This window comes from Schistocerca cancellata, chromosome 4 (genome assembly GCF_023864275.1).
Source record: "Schistocerca cancellata isolate TAMUIC-IGC-003103 chromosome 4, iqSchCanc2.1, whole genome shotgun sequence".
NCBI classification, from domain to species: Eukaryota; Metazoa; Arthropoda; class Insecta; order Orthoptera; family Acrididae; genus Schistocerca; species Schistocerca cancellata.
The window spans coordinates 556782657-556806651 of NC_064629.1; the positions used below are offsets into that span (position 1 = coordinate 556782657).

Below are 23995 nucleotides of genomic sequence, written 5' to 3' on the forward strand. Positions count from 1 at the left end.
TGGAGAACGTATACCAATTAGCCAGTGAATGTAGATGGTGTCCCCAGCTGAATAGCTCTTAATTCAGGAGGAAGAGGAGAAGATTCTGCAAAATGATGACATTGAATCATCACAGTCTTTAGTCCTCTCCTGTGGTCCTTGTGGTGAAAGACAATGGCATGTTATGTTACTCCGTCAACTGTACAAAATCACAAAAAAAAGAAGTCTACCCATTTCTGCACATAGAGTGATTAGAGGCTTGGAAGTTGCTAAAATTTTGATAAGTTTATCTTAGGGTTTCTTTTCTATGCTGTTTCTTTGAACCTACGATGATCCATAATCCCCCAACTTACCGTTATTACAAACATGAAATAATCTTACTGAGGTGTATCATAACATGCAGTCAAAACAATCTTGTTCCCATAACAAAACAGATTTAAAATTCATCATAAAGTTTCTCTCTTGCAATGCAAGTGTCCTTAAAGTTGAATTGACAACATATATTCAGAAATACTGTACCACTCGCTAATTTGATTCTGAGGTAATTGAGGCTCCTGAGAGTATTGAGCATATTAATAGGAGAAACGTTCTGTCTGGGTTACGCAGCTGGAATGAATGAGAACATTGGGTTTGTGTAACATCTGATTTATTTTTGAAGTTTGTATGTTAATAAAATACTATTGCCTAATACATAAAACAGCGACAGATATCATAAAGGTAAATTTTTCTTTTTTTCAGTCATTTGGTCAAATTTCACAAAATGAATAATGTTGATGGAGTAAAAAAAGCCTAGAGTATTTACAGTATTTGTTATTCAGTAAATTGTTTAATTTGGCTGAGATTCCAAAAAACAAGCTGCCACAATGGATGAATCAAATGATATTTTGGTTTGTGCATCTGAGTACATTAAAGGTGAGTTCAACATTATTTCTTTTGAGTGCCCATTGCTTAATTTATGCTTGACAATCTGTAGTTTTAGAAGGATCACAGAAAATATTCTATTAAAAATTAACATCACATATTGAAATGTATTATTGACTGACATTTGGATTTTCTGATTTAAATTTAAAGAAAAGAGTCAGTGCGAACTGCATAAAACCTCTGCAATACATGTGATTGGTCAAATTATTCGATACACTGATCAGCCAGAAATCATGACCACCTACCAAATAGCCAGTATGTGCCTCTATGGCACAGATAACAGTGGCAAGGCATCGTGACATGGAAACAGTTAGGCCTTTGTAGGTCACTGGAGGGAGTTGCTACCACATCTGCAGACACAAGTCACCCTATTCTTGTAAATTTTGGGGAGGAGGGCAATGAGCTCTGACGCCACGTGCAGTCGCATCCCAGCTGTGTTTTATCAGGTTCAGATCTGTTGTTCCGGGGGGCCAGCACATCTATTGGAACTCGTCACTGTGTTCCTCGAACCCGTCCCATCACACTCATGGCCTTGTGACATGGCACATTATCTTGTTGAAAATACCACTGCCGTTGGGAAACGTGATCGTTGTGAAGGAGTGTACGTATTCTGCAACCAGTGTATGATGCTCCTTGGCCATCATGGTGCCTTGCTTAAGCTTTGCTGGACTCATGGATGCCCATGCGAATGTTTCTCAGAGCATAATGGAGCCACCGTCAGTTTGTCTCTGTCCCACAGTACAGGTGTCAAGGTGCTGTACCCCTGCAAGATGATGGATTCGTGCCCTCCCATCGACATGATGAAGAAGGTATTAGGATTCATCAGACCTTGCAACCCTCTACCACTATGACAACATCCTGTGCCAATGGTCATGTAACCATTTGAGGCATAGTTGCCGATGTGGTGTTAACATTGGCACATGCGTGGGTTGTAGCTGAGGAGGGCCATCGTTGGGAGTGCTCGGTGCACTTTGTGTTCAGACACGCTTGTATTCTGCTCAGCATTAAAATCTGATGTTAGTTCTGCCACAGTTCGCCACCTGTCCAGTTTTTCCAGTCTGCACAGCCTCAACATCTGTAATGAGGGGTGGCCGCCCAGAGCGTGCGTGCGTGAGAGAGCGAGTGTGTGTGTGTGTGTGTGTTTGTGTGTGTGTGTGTGTGAGCGTGAGCGCGGCAGGTGATGCTGCTATCGCCTGGACGGGTTTATATCGATAGCAGGTCGGTGGTCATAATGTTTTGGCAGATCAATGTACAAAGTAAATGTGAAAAAAAGGATACAACAGACTACTAATTGGCCTGTACTATTGTAAAGCTTGATAAGGTAGGTACTTTCTTTGTGAGAACTGACAGTGTAATATTGTGAATTGTAAGATACTCCTTACATGGTTCAAATGTGGTAATACCTACATTCAAAGGTGCGGTATGCCAAAAAGTGATTCACACTGTGAAAGTTGAGATTTTGCACTGAGGGGATAGGTTTTATAAGATTGCAGGAAAGATTCCACAGTTGGGTAGTTTCTGGGAGTTATTGACAATTTTAAAATGTTTTCATTCTACTTAGTCGTTTTGTGACATTAGAAATACACACCAAGTAGTTTATTAAAAATTTTGGTTAATAGGGTGTCTTGTAAAATTTCTAAAAGGTATTAAGAAGTTTTCTGATCATGGCTGTAGCTATAGTGCGATACACGTCATTAATAAATGGGAAATACACTACTTTGGAGAATACGAATGAAGAATGTTTTTTTAAGGAGTATGTACAGTTAGACCTGGGGAAAGGGTTTTATCTGGTAGACACTTTAGATGTATTCAATTCCTTAGATATATTTTACACCCTGAAATTTATATGTAGATTCACTGTGTCAAGTTTCATGTAGAGAAGGCTAGCTGTAATAAGAAATCAAAACTAGACTAAAACATTGCAATAAGATCCCGAACTGTTGTCAAGAATGAAATATGCATGTGATGCCAAAATTATAAAAAACTCAATACACTAAAGCTGAATATATTTGCAGTATCTTTAAATGACAAAGATAGTGGCATTAGTGCAGCACTAGCTATAGTGCTGTAAAAATAGAAGACAGTTGTTATGTAAGGTGTTTGAGAAATTTTTCTTAACTGTAGCAGAAAGCATGGAGGTGCGGCCCCAAAAATGAAAATTTAAATCAAATATATTGTCAGAAATTCCATAATTGGAACTGGAGGTGTCCACATGTGGCAAATGAGAAAGAGTTGATGGAAATGGACTATTAAAGACTTACAGAATTTCTCCATAATTCACTTGCTAATAATTCAGTGATTCAACAGTTCTTGAATTAAGTGGATTTTTATTCTCACTGTTAGGGAAATGCAATTTGACAGTGACAAGTAAACACAGACTTAAGTAGAAAAGTCAGCTAGGTCTTGAAGTGAGATACAGCAGGCCACAATTTGCATGAAGTTCAAAATTCCTTACGGTAACAATTAAATAATGGAAACTGGGGATGGAATAATGACAATATTATGAAAATGATAGATTACTACTCACCTTATATGACCACTGGCTCTGGCTGCTGAGGCTTTGTGTGTGTGTGTGTGTGTGTGTGTGTGTGTGTGTGTGTGTGTGTGTGTGTGTTTTTTTTTTTTTTTTTTTTTGGCTGAAAGCTTACTTGTTTGACAGTATTTTTGTTGTGCTTATGTGAGTCAACATCTTTGCTATATGGTGAGTAGTAATCTATCCTTTTCATAATATTGCCAATCCCTTAACAATTTTTTGCTAGTTATTTCTTCTGTGCACAACTGGCTACTAGCCCTCATGTCTTGTTTCTTCTGGTTTACTTTCCCACTTAAAAAACTTTCTAAAACTCACCCACTGCTTTTAGTGCCTCATTTACTCATGTAATTCCCTCAACTTCACCTGATTTACTGTGACTGTGTTCCATTACCGTTGTTGAGCTTTTCATGATGGTTGTCTTGTAAATTATAATGCCACTGGAAAATATCCAAGTTTTTTCTTCTTCTTCCCCATGATCTTCAGTTCCCTTTCCAAATTTCCCCTTGAGTTCCTTTATTGCTTGTTCATTGTACATATTGAATAAAAGAGGGAGGCTTGTCTCATTTCTGTACAAGCTGTTAGTAACCTTTTGACTTTGCTATCTTCAAAAGATTGAAGAGTGTAACCTGTCAATATTGCCAAAAGCTTTTTCTAAATCTACAAATCATGTAAATGTGTTTGCCTTTCTTCAACTGATCTTCTAAGAGGCGTCGTAGGGTCAGTATTGCCTCATGGAACCCGAACCGATCTTCCTCAGGGTTGGCTTCTACCCCTTTTTCCATTCTTCTATAAATAATTCTTGTTAGTAATTTGCAACCATGAATTACTAAACTGATGGTTTGGTAATATTTACATCCATCAGCACCTGCCTTCCTTCAGATTGGAATTTTTACCTTCTTCTTTAAGTTTGAGAGTATTTCACCTTTTTCATCAGTCTTGCATACTATGTGGAACTGTTTTATCTGGTACAGTCTCTCAAGGATCTTAATAATTCTAGAGAAAATGTTGTCTACTCTAGGTTCTTTGTATCAACTATGGTTTTTAGTGCTCTTTCAAATTCTTCTTGTAGTATCAGATCCCCATCCCATCTTCATCTACTTCCTCTTCTCTTTCTATAATATTGTATTCATTTCTCTTATACAGCCCTGCTGCAACTTCCTTCCACCTTCCAGCCTTCTCTTCATTGCTTGCTACTGGCTTGCCATCTGAGCTGCAATTATTTACACAGCTGTTTCTCTTTCCTCGAAAGATGTATTTAATTTTATTATAGGTGGCATTTATCTTGTCTGTAGTCCTTTCATCAGTTAAATTTAGTATCCAAAGAATTCTATGCATCCTTGTCTTCTTGCTCATTCAACCTTCTGCTGCTTTAACTACCGTGATGTCCCCTCTAAAAGCTACCTATTTGTCTTATGCTGTACTGATTTCTCTTGTTTGAATCTGTAATTGGCTACTGCCTGCTTTGAAACTCCAAAAACCTCTTGATTCTTTCAGTCTATCCAAGTCCAGTCTCCTAAATTTTCTACCACTCTACAAATTCTGCAGTTTTTATCTGCATTTCATAATCAGTAAATTGTGCTCAAAGTCCTTGGAAATGTTTTTTAGCTTAAAATCTGGCTTGAAAATATCTGTCTTACCGTTATATACTCTGTTTGAAACATTCCAGAGTCTCCAGATATCTCCAACATATACAAGCTTCTCTCACAATTCTTAAAAAAAGTGTTAGCAGTCATTAATTAGTGCTGAGTGCGAAATTCTACTAGGTGCCTTTCCCTAGCATATGTCTCTCCCAGTTCTTTTCCTATTGTCCATTTCCAGTTCCTCTTCACAATGAAATTTTAGTCTCTCTTAACTACCTGAATAATTTCTTTTATTTCATCATACATTGTTTTGGGCTTTTCATTGTCTTGGAGGTAATAGACATATACACTACCATGGTGGGCGTTGACTTCATGTCTGTCTTGGATACTACAATGTTTTCACTGTGCCTTTTGTAGTAGCAACTGCAGCCTTCCTATTTTGTTATTAATTATTATGCCTAATCTTGCATTTGATTTTGTATTGACAACTCTGTATTGATCTGGCCAGAAGTCTTCTTCTTTCAGTCACTGTGCGTCATTAATTCCCACTATATCTAACTTTGACGTACGTATTTCCCTTTTTATATTCTTTACTCCCTCTCTGCCTGATTAATGAATCTTAACATTCCTCCCTTTCAGCTGTGGAACGCCAGTTTTGTTTTTCTGAATGACTGTGTCTTCATGAGTAGTCCACACCAGATCTGAATGGGAACTGTTTTACCTTTGGAGTGTTTTACCCAACAGGATGCCGTCATCATTAAGTAATACAGTAAAACTGCAGGCCCTTGGAAAATATAATGACTTTTGTTCCACATGTTTTCAGCCATTCAGAGTATGAACATAGCAAAACCATTCTGGCTAATTTTACAAGGCCTTATCAGTCAATCATCCAGACTACCTCTTTCCACAGATAGCTCCCCATTGTGGTTGCAACTGCGGTATGGCAGTCTCTATTGTTGAGGCACACAAACCATCCCACCTTGTCTAGATCCATGATTCATGGGGGTGCTACATACTAAGAACACTTTAAAGTAGCGGATAAAAAGAAAACCAGATAAATGGAGACAAGTTACATGTTAGGAAGATGTCACATACTAGAAAAGTCTGTGAAACGTGAGAGTCTTCCAGCATATTGAAGGTTCAAATAACTTCTATGAGAATGTATCTGGATGACATCCTCAATAATAGTGGTTGTTGAGGACATTACCTGGCTGCATTTTCATAAGTTATTTCTACAATAAAAGTTCCTTTAGGTAACTACCAAAAGGAGTTTTAATTTTTTTTTATTTTTTTTTTACCTGAGATATGTTTTCATTATAGGGGATCACAGTCATTCTCCCCCTCTTTGTCAGTCACAATTTTTTGCTATCTGCATAGCTAATGAAAATGTTTATGTTTAGTTGTGATTATATTTGTTCACAGATCGGTTATATTTTGTTACACTGCGTACTAATGTGAAGCCGAGGTCAACTGCGAACACTCATTATTTCAGTATAGATGAGGAGCTTGTATATGAAAACTTTTATGCTGATTTTGGGCCTCTGAATTTGGCTATGCTGTATAGATACTGCCAGAAAGTCAACAAGAAACTGAAAGTAAGTAGCCTGCAGCAGCACTAACTAAACATTTTATTTATATTTATTGAACTGAAGTTCAGTATACCCATCTCAAAATGTACTGTGTGTCGTCATGTGTTTTGATATTATGTAACAGTATGCAATTTGGAATTACTTTTGAGAACGTAACCTGTACAGACATATTCACAGTCACCCCATGAAAGTCTTTGAGGAATGAGGGAACAGTCACTGTAAAGAGACAGGGACAGAATTTGTAAACATTCCATTAATGTTCTGCCAGAAATGAGTTCTCCACAAACACATGCTCTGTAATTCAGATACACAGGGGCCTTATTCACAGTCTTGATCATTATGTGACAAGTTAGTGGTAAAAGACTGTTTTGTGACAGTTTCTTTGGTGACACAAAAGGTTGAAATTTCTCTCATTTAGAAACTGTGTCTAATGGTGTGTGTGTGTGGGGGGGGGGGGGGGGGGGCGATAATACCACTCATCAGAATTCAAGGAGCTTGCGAGACTGAAGCTAATTCCAATTGACAAGACAGTTCTGCTCTATCTAATTAGCTACTTGCATGTACCATTACAATCACTTTGCTGCTCTGTCACATGGGGGCTTAACAAAAATTGCCAGAATAATTTTGGAACTCTTGGCAATAAGTCGCACAATTTCTCCAAGACACAAAATATACTAACCGCATGTTGCTACCAGACAGCCATGAGCGACAGTCTGTAACAACACTGAGCTAGTACACAACTTGATAATCAGCATCATCCAACTTGATGACGTTTGGTTGAATGACAATGTGTTATGTCCCATGAGTTTAGTTCCATCAAACTATCTCAGTCTTAAGTCTGCATATATTGTCACCAGCAAAAATATTTTCCGAAGCACCAGTTAAAAGCACTACCTTTACGACTATACATATTCAGTCATAAGCAGTGTCAAATGAAACAATACAAAGTGTATGGTGTAATCAAGGTAAGTTGCCATCTGACAAAAGTCCTACCTCAGCCAAGCCCTGACAAGTTTTCTTACACATAATGATCTGTCACTCCTAATTATGAACAGGGGGACATGAGTGACACCAGACAAGCCACCTTACCAATAATTTTCCTATCAAAATTGTAGTGTCGTACATTGGTTCTTCCAGTGAAAAATCTTCCAAGACACTATGTGAAATAATTCTCCCGTAACTCTTATTGTTATAGAATGTGTTTTTTGGATTGACTATTTTCTTTCCTTGGTTGTCCATTCCTTGCACTCATCTACCTGCATGTTGCCAAGGGGTGTCTGCCTTCGGAAATTACATCTAAATTTTAGTTTGTGCCTTTCATATTCTTAGGCCAGCTTCCTGAAAACTTTTTCTTGCCACAATGGAAAAACTATCGTGATGATGTGGCACCAGTGGGTCCTCTGTCACCCCAACGTGTAACAGTGGATGCCTCCAGCCCCTGAATGCTACCACAAATTATGATTCCTAAACTGGATTAAAATTGAAATAGCTTGTGATCCATAACTCCTGTCATCTCGGAGTTTCTCTTAAATAAATGAGCACATCCATACACCTTCTGTTCCAACCTCTTTTTACTGTTACGCAATTCCTATTCATACCTAAACAAGTAGATCGAGTTCCAAACTTACTACAGAAGAACATGAAGAGAAACATTGTTATATATGAAGGCTATAATTTTGACGAGTGAAAAGAAATAAAAACAAGACAAGATTTGGAAGAATTGTTGATTCAGCATAACATGGAGGTGAACATGTCTGTGCTTACAAAGTTGGTTATGGTGTGTGTGTGTGTGTGTGTGTGTGTGTGTGTGTGTGTGTGTGTGTGTGTTAGTAGAGCTGTATGTGAGTCACATATAGTTCCAAAAGAGATGTCTTACCTAACATCAGAACTGAAGCAGACAACCAAAAAAGTCAGGTTCCTCAATGAGCAAAGTATGAATGTCTTTAGAACAATATTAAGTAGGGAGCTATTGACTGAAATTCTGTAGGCTCAAGGACAGTGGATTACAACTGAAATATTGGATTACTTTAAGAAACTACAATAACTGAGATGGATTGGCAAAGCTTGAAAATTATAAAAAAAAATTACATGAAAACTACAGGGAAAATAATGAGGGGGGGGGGGCAAAGGCAAGCACAGTTACCACCACCAACAACAACAAAAACAACAACAACAACAACCAGAAAGTAAGATACTGGCTACTTGGAATGTAATCCATGCTGAAATAAATGAAAAAAAGTTGGATGAAACAGAGATCAGGTCAGTGAATGTAAACAACACAATGGTTATAAGTGGTAGAAAATAGCAGCAAACTCAGTGATAATTACATAAATCTGATTGAGAACTTAAAACAGGATGTAAACAGTCCAGACAAGAATGGTCTAAAGATATCAATAAAATCAGACAGCACCATGTTTTTGAAACCAGGCACAAAAAGAAACTGAGAAAAACTATATGAAAACTAAAGACCAAGAAACCACTTGGTGCTGAAGTTTTGAGTAACATAATACTGGTAGTTAGTGAGTGTAGAATGACACCATTGCTGGACATAACAAACAGCTATTTCAGAGATGAAATTTTTCCAGAAAAATGAAGTTAATCAGTGTGCTACAAGTGTACGAGAAAGGGAACAAAGATAAACAAAGATGATCACACAGCTGCAGATCAGTTTCACTGATAACAGATTCCTCAGAAATCCTGGGAATGTTTAGATATAATAGAATACTTGTTTATCTAAACAGACACAATCTTGTTCTGCCACAGCATGGTTTCAGAAAGGGTAACTTTACAGAACCAGCAATTACTGCTCTGATAACATAATATGCAACTGTGAGATAAAAAAGGTCATATATCCAATGTTTATAGCTCTTTTGAAAGCCTTTCCTAACATTGTCTGTGAAAAACCAATATGAAAGGTGAAAACTATGGCATTTATGGGGAAGCAGGAGCACGGGTGCAGTCACACTTAAGCAACTGGAAAAGTATGTTTTAGCTGAGAACACACATCAATCGGAAACCAGAGACTTCAAATCTGGAGTGCTGCATGGGTTAGTAGTGGGACCGTTGCTGTTAATCTGTTTATAAGTGATCAAGGTGTAGGGGGGGAGGGGGGGGGGGAGAGAGAGAGAGAGAGAGAGAGAGAGAGAGAGAGAGAGAGAGAGAAAGAAATCTTCCGTCAGAGGACATGAAAATGTTGAATGAAGACAGAAATGAGGAATAGCTTCAGAGAAGTGCATATATCTCTGCACATGTCACAGGGCAGCTGCTTATGGAATCCACCTGGTTATAAACTTCAGAAAGACTATGTACACAGTGTTTATTAATAGATAAGTCTGAGTGTATTTAGAGGTGGATGAAACGATCTGGAAGGACATACAATCTACAAGATTGTTAACTGTTACTTTGAATAATAAGCTGAAACAGAATATTTATACTGTCTGTGAGAAACTCCGCCGTTCATTATGAAGCAGCTAGCACAGTATGCAGACAAACAGCTTCTGTGCAATTTATAGCAGAAACCCTTTGAACTATATATGTGGTATGGAGTGACAGTGTGGGGAAACTCAATTCAGAACGGATAACAGGTGCAAGTGTCCATGTCCCCAATGCGTGGAAGAAGAACCTAATACAAAGCATACCCTAGCAACTGAGAATCTTTGAAAACTGGCCTTAGTGTTCATGTATCAAGTTAATAAGAAGTCTATCCAAGATCCCACACAATGGTGTACATGACAATAACTTTCCAAGTATACTCAAAAACTATCTAGCGGAAAAGGAATACTACATTGTTACAAGATTATCTATTAAATTTGTAAATATTGATCTTTGTAATTAGTGTTAGAAAGTCTAATAAAATTGTTGCGTTTTGGGAAATATGTGATACTGGTTAATTCTGCATGCATGAACGCCCCCCCCCCCCCCCAACACACACACACACACACACACACACACACACACACACACACACACAGTCTTGCCTATCTGTATGCTATCTGTGTTCTGTGAATAATGAAATTTCTTTTTATTCTTCAGTAGTTCAGCAGCGTTGCTTAATAACACGCTGTGAGATAGTACCTAGTGTTTATCGGTGTGATGTTTATGGTACAGGCAGACACTTGTTAGCACAACCAGTGTCACTACATTGTGACAAACATTCATGCTCTGGTGATAAAATCCTGATTTGGTGTATATTCTTAGAGACAGCAATGTAATTAGATTGCTCTTCTCTGGTCAATTATGGCCTGGGGGACCTCGGCTGGTACGTATTTCTGGATTCAAAAAACTTTACCAACAGCCATATATTTTGGTTTATTTTATATCTCATATGCTACCAGTTTCGGCAACTCAATATTTCCATATTCAGGCCCCATGTACTATTATCATATTAACAATCTTATTGAATGGTGCCATAAAACTGGAATTGTAAATCCGGTCATTATGCAACAGTTGAGGACTGTATGTAAGCTCAGTCAGTGTCACCCATTCACAGGAATCGGTTGCGTAACGATCAGGTTTACGATTCCAGTTTTATGGCACCATGTGATAAGATTGTCAATACAGTAATAGCGTAAGGGACCTGAAGATGGCAATATTGAGTTGCTGAAACTGGTAGCATGTGAGATATAAAATAAAATAAACCAAAACATACGGCTGCCGGTAAAATTTTTTGAATCAAGAAATTTTATGTATCCTTGTTGTTTGAAAGTAGTAGTAGTAGTAGTAGTAGTAGTAGTAGTAGGTGGAGGCAGAATTTTGTGTTGATTCTGTTGACTTTCTACTATATTATAACATCAGACTAAATTTACAAGCAAATGCTTTTAGAGGTGAAAACTTCTTCACAGAATCATCATACGTGTGTGTGTGTGTGTGTGTGTGTGTGTGTGTGTGTGTGTGTTGGGGGGGGGGAAGGAGGGGGGATCGAGGGGCATGTGGTGTGTACCACTCTCCAGGCCGTTTCCAGTTTTCGTGACCGGTGTTGCTACTTCGCAGTCAAGTAGCTCCTCAATTGGCCTCACAAGGGCTGAGTGCACCCCACTTGCCAACAGAACTTGGCAGACATGGGTGGTGATCCATCCAAATGCTAACCAAGCCCGATAATGCTTTGGTGATCTGATGGGAACCAGTTCTACCACTGTGGCAAGGCCGTTGGCCACTTGGGGCACCCAGCCATATGGAAATCCTTTGCACTTAGCAAACTTCTCCATTCTTCTATCTTGTAGTACACCTACTTGGGATTGTGGTGTTTCAGTGGCCATCCAGCTGTATGGAAATCCTATGCACTCAGCAAAATAATCCATTCTTCTATCTTGTACTACATCTACTTGGGATTGTGGGAGTTCTAGATTGCAGTGTGTTTCGAAAAAGTAACATTTTTGGTGTGGGTTGGGTAAGGCATGAGCCACTTATGTTAGAGTAGTTTCTACGTTGTAATTGGCACAGTGGGAAGAGTACAGTCACAGGGTAGGTTAACTCTGCAGTTCCTTTTTACTTCTTTATTTTCACTTTGTGTTATTAAACACTGCAATTGATCATAAATAATGCTCAATATATTGTATATTGTATACTAAAAGGTATCAGATAGATTATATAATGGTAAGACAGAGATTTAGGAACCAGGTTTTAAATTGTAAGACATTTCCAGGGGCAGATGTGGACTCTGACCACAATCTATTGGTTATGACCTGTAGATTAAAACTGAAGAAACTGCAAAAAGGTGGGAATTTAAGGATATGGGACCTGGATAAACTGAAAGAACCAGAGGTTGTACAGAGTTTCAGGGAGAGCATAAGGGAACAACTGACAGGAATGGGGGAAAGAAATACAGTAGAAGAGCAATGGGTAGCTTTGAGGGATGAAGTAGTGAAGGCAGCAGAGGATCAAGTAGGTAAAAAGACGAGGGCTAGTAGAAATCCTTGGGTAACAGAAGAAATATTGAATTTAATTGATGAAAGGAGAAAATATAAAAATGCAGTAAATGAAGCAGGCAAAAAGGAATACAAACGTCTCAAAAATGAGATCGACAGGAAGTGCAGAATGGCTAAGCAGGGATGGCTAGAGGACAAATGTAAGGATGTAGAGGCTTATCTCACTAGGGGTAAGATAGATACTGCCTACAGGAAAATTAAAGAGAACTTTGGAGTTAAGAGAACCACTTGTATGAACATCAAGAGCTCAGATGGAAACCCAGTTCTAAGCAAAGAAAGGAAAGCAGAAAGGTGGAAGGAGTATATAGAGGGTCTATACAAGGGCGATGTACTTGAGGACAATATTATGGAAATGGAAGAGGATGTAGATGAAGACGAAATTGGAGATACGATACTGCGTAAAGAGTTTGACAGAGCACTGAAGGACCTGAGTCGGAACAAGGCCCCCGGAGTAGACAACATTCCATTGGAACTACTGACGGCCTTGGGAGAACCAGTCCTGACAAAACTCTACCATCTGGTGAGCAAGATGTATGAGACAGGTGAAATACCCTCAGACTTCAAGAAGAATATAATAATTCCAATCCCAAAGAAAGCAGGTGTTGACAGATGTGAAAATTACCGAACAATCAGTTTAATAAGCCACAGCTGCAAAATACTAACACGAATTCTTTACAGACGAATGGAAAAACTAGTAGAAGCCAACCTCGGGGTAGATCAGTTTGGATTCCGTAGAAATACTGGAACACGTGAGGCAATACTGACCTTACGACTTATCTTAGAAGAAAGATTAAGGAAAGGCAAACCTATGTTTCTAGCATTTGTAGACTTAGAGAAAGCTTTTGACAATGTTGACTGGAATACTCTCTTTCAAATTCTAAAGGTGGCAGGGGTAAAATACAGGGAGCGAAAGGCTATTTACAATTTGTACAGAAACCAGATGGCAGTTATAAAGAGTCGAGGGACATGAAAGGGAAGCAGCGGTGGGGAAGGGAGTAAGACAGGGTTGTAGCCTCTCCCCGATGTTATTCAATCTGTATATTGAGCAAGCAGTAAAGGAAACAAAAGAAAATTTTGGAGTAGGTATTAAAATCCATGGAGAAGAAATAAAAACTTTGAGGTTTGCCGATGACATTGTAATTCTGTCAGAGACAGCAAAGGACCTGAAAGATCAGTTTAACGGAATGGACAGTGTCCTGAAATGAGGATATAAGATGAATATCAACGAATGCAAAAGGAGGATAATGGACGTAGTCGAATTAAATCAGGTGACACTAAGGGAAGGTGAGATTAGGAAATGAGACACTTAAAGAAGTAGACGAGTTTTGCTATTTGGGGAGCAAAATAACTGATGATGGTCGAAGTAGAGAGGATATAAAATGTAGACTGGCAATGGCAAGGAAAGCGTTTCTGAAGAAGAGAAATTTGTTAACATCGAGTATAGATTTAAGTGTCAGGAAGTCATTTCTGAAAGTATTTGTATGGAGTGTAGCCATGTATGGAAGTGAAACATGGACGGTAAATAGTTTGGACAAGAAGAGAATAGAAGCTTTCGAAATGTGGTGCTACAGAAGAATGCTGAAGATTAGATGGGTAGATCACATAACTAATGAGGAAGTATTGAATAGGATTGGGGAGAAGAGAAGTTTGTGGCACAACTTGACCAGAAGAAGGGATCGGTTGGTAGGTCATGTTCTGAGGCATCAAGGGATCACCAATTTAGTATTGGAGGGCAGCGTGGAGGGTAATAATCGTAGGGGGAGACCAAGAGACGAATACACTAAGCAGATTCAGAAGGATGTAGGTTGCAGTAGGTACTGGGAGATGAAGAAGCTTGCACAGGATAGAGTAGCATGGAGAGCTGCATCAAACCAGTCTCAGGACTGAAGACCACAACAACAACAACATATTGTATTTATTAATATTGTCATAAATTTTTGATTGCCAGTAAATTTCCAAGAAAGAATTCTACTTAAAGTGATTGTGTGTGTGTGCGTGCGTGCGTGCGTGCGTGCGTGGGTGTGTGTGCGGGCGGGCACGCGTGCATGCGTGACGTGCATGTTTGTGTTTTTCTAAGAGAGGAAGACAGATATTAAACACAGTTGAGTATACATCGATAAGCCAAAACATTATGACCACTGCCCTCCCTGACATTGGATGCCACCTTGTGGTGTTGTGGGTACGTGACACAGTAACAAAAGTATGTAAGCATAACAGACACAGTATCACTGTGATTAGTGACTTTGACAAAAGGCAGATTATTATTACACAGAGCTTATGAATGAGTATCTCAAAAACAGTGAAGCTGGTCGAACGTTCACATGCTACTCTTGTGACCACTACAGAAAGGGGTAGAAAGGCAGTGAAACTACCAACAGGCACCAAATGATCGAGCATACATAACTCTTCATGGAATGTGGGGTTTGGACACTTGTCTGCTCTGTAAAGTAGATAGAGGGTGATCTGTGGCATCTCCATCAAAAGAGCACAATGCTGATGCGCACACAAGTGTTCCGGAGCACACTGTTCATTGTAAATTTTTGAACATAGAGTTCCTCAGCAGACCACCTCTCTGTGTTCTTATGTTGACCCAACAACATCATCAGTAAAGATAATAGTGGACCAGGGACCATTGTGATTTGACTGTTGATCAATGGAAATATGTCGACTCTTTGAGTGAATTACATTTTTGCTACACTAGGTCGCTGGTCGTCTCCACAAATGCTGTCGTTGAGGTGAACCATTCAAAATGTGCAGCGTGTCATGGATGCAGGCTGGTGAGAGCAGTATTGTGCTATGGAAGGCATTCTCTTGTGTTTGCATGGGACTTGGGGTAGTAGTCGAAGACACACTAATAGCTGGGAACCGCCTGCACCCCTTCATGCTTGATGTCTTCCTCAATGCGACGTCACATTGTCCATGTCTTGGAACCAGAACCATGCTATAGTGGTTTGAAGAGCATTGCAGTCAACTTAGGTTTCATCTGGTGTAAATGATGTAAATCGTATGGAACCCATCTGGGTCACTATCGGATGCCATCACTGCGTACTCAAGTCAACGTCTCCTTATTTATGTGAATTACATAACCTGTGCGTAGACATCTAATGCCACATTTTTCACAAACCTACCAACAAACTGTCGGAATCTTATATGCAGAATCAGTGATGTATTTCGTTCCAAAGGTTGACAAACTAGAGCTATTAAGTAGGTGGTCATAATGTAATGGCTCATCATTATAAGCCCCAGTAGCAAAGCACACAATTCCCATTCTTTGTAACCAAAATGTTGAGCAGTGTTATTTATTGTTTTTTTTCGGATTAGTGATTGTTTATCATGTGAGTAGAGGCAGCCATGGCTATTGTCAGTTCAGATTAGTCTTCTGGGTGTGTGACTGTCATGCTATGACATTCTGACATTTCAGGCACCATGTCAAAGCTGACCTATGTACAATGTGAATGGGCACAGAATGTTGGTTAAAACTCAATCCATACAAAGTCCAAGTAGTACTGGTTTGTCATTCTAGGCTCATTCGTGTGATGTTTTGTGAATCCCACTCATCTAATGTGTAAATGAGATGAAGATATATTTCACTCCTTTGATAAAGAATCTAGATGTAATATGAGACAAAAATCTAAACTGGAATGAAGACATAGAAAGTTAGAACTTGGAAGAAGACAGTGTCCTCATTGAATTAAAGGAATGTAGAAAGCTCTTCAATCTGCTCCTGAAAAGCAAACTTGTATAAAACTTCCAGTTATGTTACTTTCAAAGACTTTTTAAGAATGTCTTGTGTCTCCAGCCGTAGGTGGCAGATATAAGGTAGGTATTGTGATGTTGTAACCACAATGGAGTCCAAATCCAGAAGAAGGGTCATCAGTGAAGTACAACACTTAGAACTGAAGGGATGTTTATTTTTAACACCAATGTACAGCCAGAACAGAACTGAACACATAGTGTGCTGTTATTTATACAAATAATGAATATTCCATAATATACAACCATTAGAAACATAAGAAATTTCTAGACCCATCTAGAAGTGATAAATACTAAATAACCAGTAATTGCTGTTGGTTGGTTTCGAACTGGTAACCTGCAGCACACCAGCTAGCAACATTAATCACTATGCCACACTGTATGCTGTTGTTCCCTCTCCTGACCAGTGACCTGCTGTTGCAGAAATTCTCATTGGAGCTGACAACAGCACCCAGGCTCTAGATCTTGTCAGTTGTTCTCTGTATGATGGTACTGGTGGATCCTCACATTCCGGTCATGTTGTCACATCCTGTTGACTATGATGATGAACTTCGAAGGCAGCCCCTCGCATTGAAGCTTCATGATTGTTGAGTGGATCTTCAGTTTACTAGAAAGAGAAGCCTGCCATCTTCGATCTGTGTCACAGGACTGTATTAGAGCGTTGAATGGAGGACATGGGTGGTTTCTCTGTGCTTTTGTCTTTCTGTTACATACAACAAGTGATGAAGGATGTGATAGGGCCCCAAGTAGCACTGTGCTGTTACCTCTGATACCAGTCTTTTAGTGAGTTAGTTAGTTACATGTTCGGTGGATCATTTTTACGATAGATTGTAATGAAGTGTATTTAGTCATTTTACATTCACATCACAAATTAATTTGTACATATGGCCACATTCTAAACATTTCTAAGGTGATTTTGTTCCAAAAGGAAAAAATATACACAGATATGAGGTAGTAAGTCCTACCTTTCATCTCTTACTCATTACCGTAATAGAAATTATTCTAGAGAATAGGAGGAGTTTTTAAGGAGAAACTTTCTCAGCCTCACCTGGAAAACGTTTTCGTGGTCAGAGATCATCACATGGGATGCTACATGCTTCAAAATGATGTCTTCTACAAGGAACCATGTGATTTCTGGAGCTTCAGCAGTTGGCACAACTTTCATGATAGTGCAGTGAGTAAAGTAGTCAGACCAGATTATTATTCACCCATTCCCATTTTTTGACTTTGGAAAATTCCCCAAGAGGTTCATTCCAGTCCTGCTGAATGCTGCAGCCGCTGGTGGAGTTGCTGCCATATGGATTGGAAGTAGTTGCGACATGTGCTTCTGTTGCTGGCATTTCTTACAATGGCTCACATAGTGTCTAATGGATTGGAGCAGACCTGGTCAGTGATACCTGTATCTTAGTCAGGTTAGAGGTGACCAGATGTTAGGGTGTTGTGGGAAAACTTGAAGATAGGTGGCTGTTGATGATGGAGGATGAAGTCATGGGGAAGATAATAGGATATTTGCTGAAAGCATAAATGATGATTCGCCATCATGTGTTTCAAAAGGGTTCAGCAAAGTCCATATGAAGGTATTGACAACGACTATCGTGTAGTGTCCAAGTGAATAATTATTGGCACTTTGCTGCCTGGGTTTTCGTGCAAGCATGGCAGTGAGAAGTCATCAGTTTGAGTCGTTTTTTCTATCACTCGCCAATTGCAATGTTGTTGCACTGGCTGTTTTGTTTCGACCAGACTCCAGTTTCTTCTACATAAAAGATGTAAAATATTATATTCTAATGCTGTGGAAATCAGCAATTTAATTTGTTCTTTTGGCTTATATAATAAAACTTACATCATTTGTGGTAGAAAAACTATTACATTTTGCATGGTATTGTTGAACTAATGAATCTGAGATTCTTGTTATAGGGCCAACCTATCTGAATCTAATTTTTGAGCAAACATAGTGAATGATCATTTTCTTACAGTTGAGAAGTTTACTAGAGATCAATAGGAAAACTTGTAGAGCTTCAGATTCAGACTGGTCTGTTTGAAGACAAAATGCTTCTGAGGCATCAAATTCTGAATCATTTCCATATGGTAAGCAAAACAGGGTGTCTGTGCACTGAGGTGACTAAAGTCATTGGATACCTCCTTTTGCCTGGTGTAGCGCAGACATCGTATAGACTCTACAAGTCGTCGGAAGTCCACTGCAGAGATATTGTACTGTACTGCCCCTATTAGCCATCAAAACTGTGAAAATATTGCCAGTGTAGGATTTTGTGCACGAACTGATCTCTCGATTTTGTCCCATAAATGTCCAGTGGGATTCATGTCGAGTGGTCTGGGCAGCCAAATCATTCTCTCAAAATGTCCAGAATTTTCATCAAACTAGTCTTGAACAGTTATTGCTCGATGACGTGGGGAATTGTCACTCATAAGAGTTCTGTTGTTGAATGACTACAGATGGTCTCCAAATAGCTGAGCATAACTATTTCCTTTCGGTGATTGGTTCAGTTGGACCAGAAGACCCAGTCCATTCCATGTAAACACAACCCAAACCATTATGGAGCAACTACCAGCCTGCACAGTTGTTTTGTTCACAACCTAGTTCCATGGTTTCATGTGGTCTGCACCACATTCAAACCCTACCATCAGCTCTTATTAACTGAAATTGGGATTCATCTGGCCATACCACAGTTTTCTAGTTACCTAGGGTCCAGTCAATGTGATGATGAGCCCGGGAGAGGTACTGTAGGCGATGTTGTACTGTTAGCAAAGGCACTCACGTTAGTCATCTGCTGTCATAGCCCATTAATGCCAAGTTTTGCTGCACTGTCCTAATGGATACATTCATTGTATGTCCCACATTAATTTCTTTGGGTATTATATGCAGTGTTGCTTGTCTGTTAGCACTGACAGCTCTGCATGAATGCCACTGCTTTCAGTCGTCAAGTGAAGGTCATCGGCCACTGCATTGTCCGTGGTGAGAGGCAATGCCTGAAATTTGGTATTCTTGGCATGGTCTTGACACTGTGGATTTCTGAAATGGAATGTCCCATCCGTCTACCTCCAACTACTATTCCCTGTTCAGAGTCTGTAAATTCCTGTCATGCAGCCATAATTACACTGGAAACCTTTTCACATGAATCACTTCAGTAGAGATAACAGCTCTGCCAGTATACTGCCTTTTTACCTTGGGTATACGATTCTACTGCCATCTGTGAATATGCATATCACTGTCGCATTACTTTTGTCACCTTGGCGTATCTGCATACTTTGAAGTGAGGAAAGAGAGGACCAGGCTCCACTGACAGTGTGTCTTTGTAAACATTTGTCCAGTGGTGGCACTGTCAGTGAGCACAGCAGGTGCTCTGGTTTCACCTTCTTACCGGTGGCACAATGTACAAATTCTGTGGTCGTGGTGACCGTGTATGTGGGCGTGCTGCCACATCCCTTCCCTCCTATGAGGAACCAGTACCACAGGTGTCACTGGACAAGGGCAGAGGGCCAACTGCTTGGGAGACTACTGGAGACAGGCTGGCTTGGCCAAAGAGGTTACGAGGTCCATCCAAGTGACCCAATAGTGGCGGCGTGATGGCAGCTGTTGGAAGATGACATTTGCCTCCATCACCTTGTCCGCATCCGAAGAGATGTCACTGTTGCAGGACTGACCATCAGCTGTCTCTGACCAGGTGGAGTACACAGCTGGAAGTGATTTGGATTGCAGCAAGATGGGTGCGAAAATGACCCTGTGGGGCAGTGGTGCAGAATTTACACCATCGACAGTGAGGGACAGCAGCAGCAATGACGGGGAAGGAGTCACCTGGTGCTCCTGTGGAATGGCAGCATCGAGGTAGCCACCATCATACATCAGTTGAAGGCCCTTGGAGTGGAGCATTGCTTGCAAGAGGGATCCCTGCTGGTGGCTGTGGTACCAGTGCTTCATATTGCCCCCCCCCCCCCCCCAAGGACACTCCTCCGGGCTTTGGTCATTCAGTGGGGTGGTCCTGTAGGTGCTGAGAGTAAAAGGCAAAGCTGAGTGTGCAGAAAATATGCCAAACACTTTTTGAACTGTGTCTTAAGTGGGTGCATCATATGCTCAGCCTCCCCATTCAGTTGAAAGTGAAATGATGCAGACATGAGGTGGGTAATACCACTGCAGGTGCAGAAATCATGAGACAATGCCAAAGTGAACTGTGGTCATTGTCGGAGACAACCGTCTACCATTGTGATGTAAAGCCCTATATCCCTCCCCTGATGCAATGCTTTAAGTGCTGGAAGTTCGGCCATATGTCTTACCGCTGTACTTCCAGCATCACATGTCAAGATTGCGGATGCCCATCACATCCCAATACTCCATGTGCCCCGCCTCCTATACGTGTCAGCTGTGGAGAGCACCATTCGCCTTGCTCGCCAGACTGCAGGATTCTCCAGAAAGAAAGGGAAATCATGGAGTAAAAGACCCTGGACCGACTGACCTACACTGAGGCTAAGAGAAAATTTGAACGCCTGCATCCTATACGTATGAATCCTGTACATATGACATCATCTTATGCCGCTGCTACAACAGTTCTGGCACCATCAGCTCTGCCAACCCCAGTCACCTCTCAGAGCTGGAAGACTACACCTGCCCCCTTGATGATGGGAGGCACTTCCCTCCCTGTTGCTCTCGCACCACCTACTTCGGAAGCAACACCCCCCTCCCCCCCCCCCCCCCCCCCCAACCATCGGGGACGTCCATCCCAACTTCTAAGCAAAAGAAGTATAAGTCTTCTTCAGCATCTCTCGCTAGGAAGGGGTCCCTTGGGTCACTCCCTTCCCAGGTTTCTGCTAGTGGGAACTTCACACTCATCCACAGTCCCAGAGGCTGAGCCAGTGAAGTCCTCCCTGCCAGGGAAACTCAAGGAGCAGCGAGAGAAATCCAAAAGAAGGCCCCTAAGACCAAGGAAATTGCGGTGGCACCCACACCACCGCTACCTACAAGCTCTGTGTCTGATGATGGGGTGGAGACTCTGGTGTCCGCTGAGGACCTAGATCTTGCCAGACCCTCAGACACAATGGATATAGGCTGCTCAGGCAAAAAGTCGGTGGCAACAGGTGACTCTGAGGCATAAATTACCTCATGATTTCCCTTTCTTTCTGGAGAATCCTGCAGTCTGGCGAGCAAGGCGAATGGTGCTCTCCACAGCTGACACGTATAGGAGGCGGGGCACATGGAGTATTGGGATGTGATGGGCATCCGCAATCTTGACATGTGATGCTGGAAGTACAGCGGTAAGACATATGGCCGAACTTCCAGCACTTAAAGCATTGCATCAGGGGAGGGATATAGGGCTTTACATCACAATGGTAGACGGTTGTCTCCGACAATGACCACAGTTCACTTTGGCATTGTCTCATGATGATGTCATCCTCCAGTGGAATTGTGGCACTTTTTTCCGCCGCCTGGCTGAGCTATGGCAACTGTTAAGCTGTACATCTGCTATCTGCATTGCCCTCCAGGAAACTTGGTTCCCAGCAATGCAGATCCCTGCCCTCCATGGCTATAAGGGATATTACAGGAACCATAGCTACTAAATTGAGTGTCAGGTGGAGTTTGCATTTATGTCCTAAACTCAGTCTGTAGTGACACTGTGCCCCTTCAAACACCTCATGAAGCTGTGGCTGTCAGAATAAGGATGACACAGGAAATAACTCTGCAATGTATATCTTCCTTCAGATGGTGCAGTACCCCTGAAAGTATTAGCTGCACTGATTGATCAACTCCCTAAACCTTTCCTACTTTTGGGAGATTTTAACGCACATAACCACTTGTGGGGTGGCACCGTTCTTATTGGCCGAGGCAGAGATGTCAAAACTTTACTATCTCAATTTGACCTCTGCCTCTTAAATGCTGGGGCCGCCACACATTTCAGTGCTGCTTATGGTAGTTACTCAGCCATTGATTTATCAGTTTGCAGCCCAGGACTTCTCCCATCTATCCACTGGAGAGCACATGACGATCTGTTTGGTAGTGACCACTTCCCCATCTTCCTGTCACTGCCCCAGCATCAGGCCCATGGACGCCTGCCCAGATGGGCTTTAAACAAGGCGGACTGGGAAACTTTCACCTCTGCTGTTACCGTTTAATCTCCTCCACACAGTAACATCTGTGTGATGGTTGAGCAGGTGACTACAACAATTGCTTCTGCGGCAGAAAATGCGATCCCGCACTCTTTAGGGTGCCCCTGGTGTAAGGCAATCCTTTGCTGGTTGCTGGAAGTCTCTGGAGCAATTAAGGAGTGTCAGTGAGCTCTACAGTGGCATAAGTGGCACCCTTCCTTGGCACACCACAGAGCCTTTAAATGGCTCTGTGCCTGCATTCGCCAACTTATCAGACGACAGAAGCAGCAGTGTTGGGAGAGATACGTGTTGATCATTGGATGCCATACATCACCTTCCCAAGTCTGGGCAAAGATCAAACGTATTTTTGGGTACCAGACCCCAACAGGTGTTCCTGGTGTTACCATAAGTGGTGTGTTATCTACCGATGCAAACGTGATTGCCGAGCACTTTGCTGAGAACTTTGCTCGAGCCTCTGCATCAGAAAATTACCCCCCAGTCTTTCGTACTCTCAAATGGCGACTGGAAGGGAAAGTCCTCTCATTCACAACACACCACAGTGAATCCTATAACGCCCCATTTACAGAGTGAGAGCTCCTCGGTGCCCTTGCACATTGTCCCATCACAGTTCGTGGGCTTGATCGGAGCCACAGCCAGATGATTAAACATCTCTCATCTGACTACAAGTGACATATCCTCATCATCTTCAACCGTATCTGGTGCAATGGCATCTTTCCTTTGCAATGGCGGGAGAGCACCATCATTCCGGTGCTCAAACCCGGTAAAAACCAGCTTGATGTGGATAGCTATTGGCCCATCAGCCTCACCAATGTTCTTTGTAAGCTGCTGGAACGCATGGTGTGTCTGCGGTTGGGTTGGGCCCTAGTCACGTGGCCTACTGGCTCCGTGTCAGGGCAGCTTCCTCCCAGGTCGCTCTACCACTGATAATCTTGTGTCTCTAGAGTCTGATATCTGAACAGCCTTTTCCAGATGCCAACACCTGGTTGCCATCTTTTTTGACTTACGTAAAGCATATGACACAATCTGGCAACATCATATCCTTGCCACATTGTATGAGTGGGGTCTCCAGGGCCCACTCCCGATTTTTATCCGAAACTTCCTGTTGCTTCATACTTTTCATGTCCAAGTTCGTACCTCCCAAATTTCCATCCATATCAAGGTGAATGGAGTCCCGCAGTGCGCTGTATTGAGTGTGTCTCTATTTTTTGTGGCCATTAATGGTCTAGCAGCAGCTGCTGGGCCCTCCGTCTCACCTTCTCGGTATGCAGACGACTTCTGCATTTCGTACGGCTGCTCCAGTACTGGTGTCGCTGAGTGTCGCCTACAGGGAGCCATCCACAAGGCGCAGTGGTGGGCTCTAGCCCATGGCTTCCAGTTTTCCACCATGAAGACATGTGTCATGCATTTCTGTCAGCATTGTACCGTTCATCCCGAACTAGCACTTAACGTTAATGACGATTACTCACTGTAGTGGAGACATATTGATTCTTAGGTCTGGTTTTCGACACCAGTTTGACTTGGCTTCCTCACTTTTGTCAGCTTAAATGGAAGTGTAGGCAGCATCTGAAAGCCCTCCACTGCCTGAGCAACACCAACTGGGGTGTA

The 23995-nt window shown here is 41.4% G+C and overlaps 1 protein-coding gene across 4 annotated transcripts in view; it reads left to right on the forward strand.

Moving 5' to 3' along the window:
• Positions 1–23995, forward strand: part of LOC126183241 (dual specificity protein phosphatase CDC14AB-like) — a 212138-nt gene that overhangs the window by 32944 nt on the left and 155199 nt on the right. For all 4 annotated transcript variants that reach the window (XM_049925033.1, XM_049925031.1, XM_049925034.1 and 1 more), the window contains exons 2-3: positions 718–891; positions 6436–6608. In XM_049925033.1, coding sequence (XP_049780990.1) covers positions 843–891; positions 6436–6608 — 222 coding nt within the window. In that variant the 5' untranslated portion in view covers positions 718–842. The remainder of the gene's footprint in view (positions 1–717; positions 892–6435; positions 6609–23995) is intronic.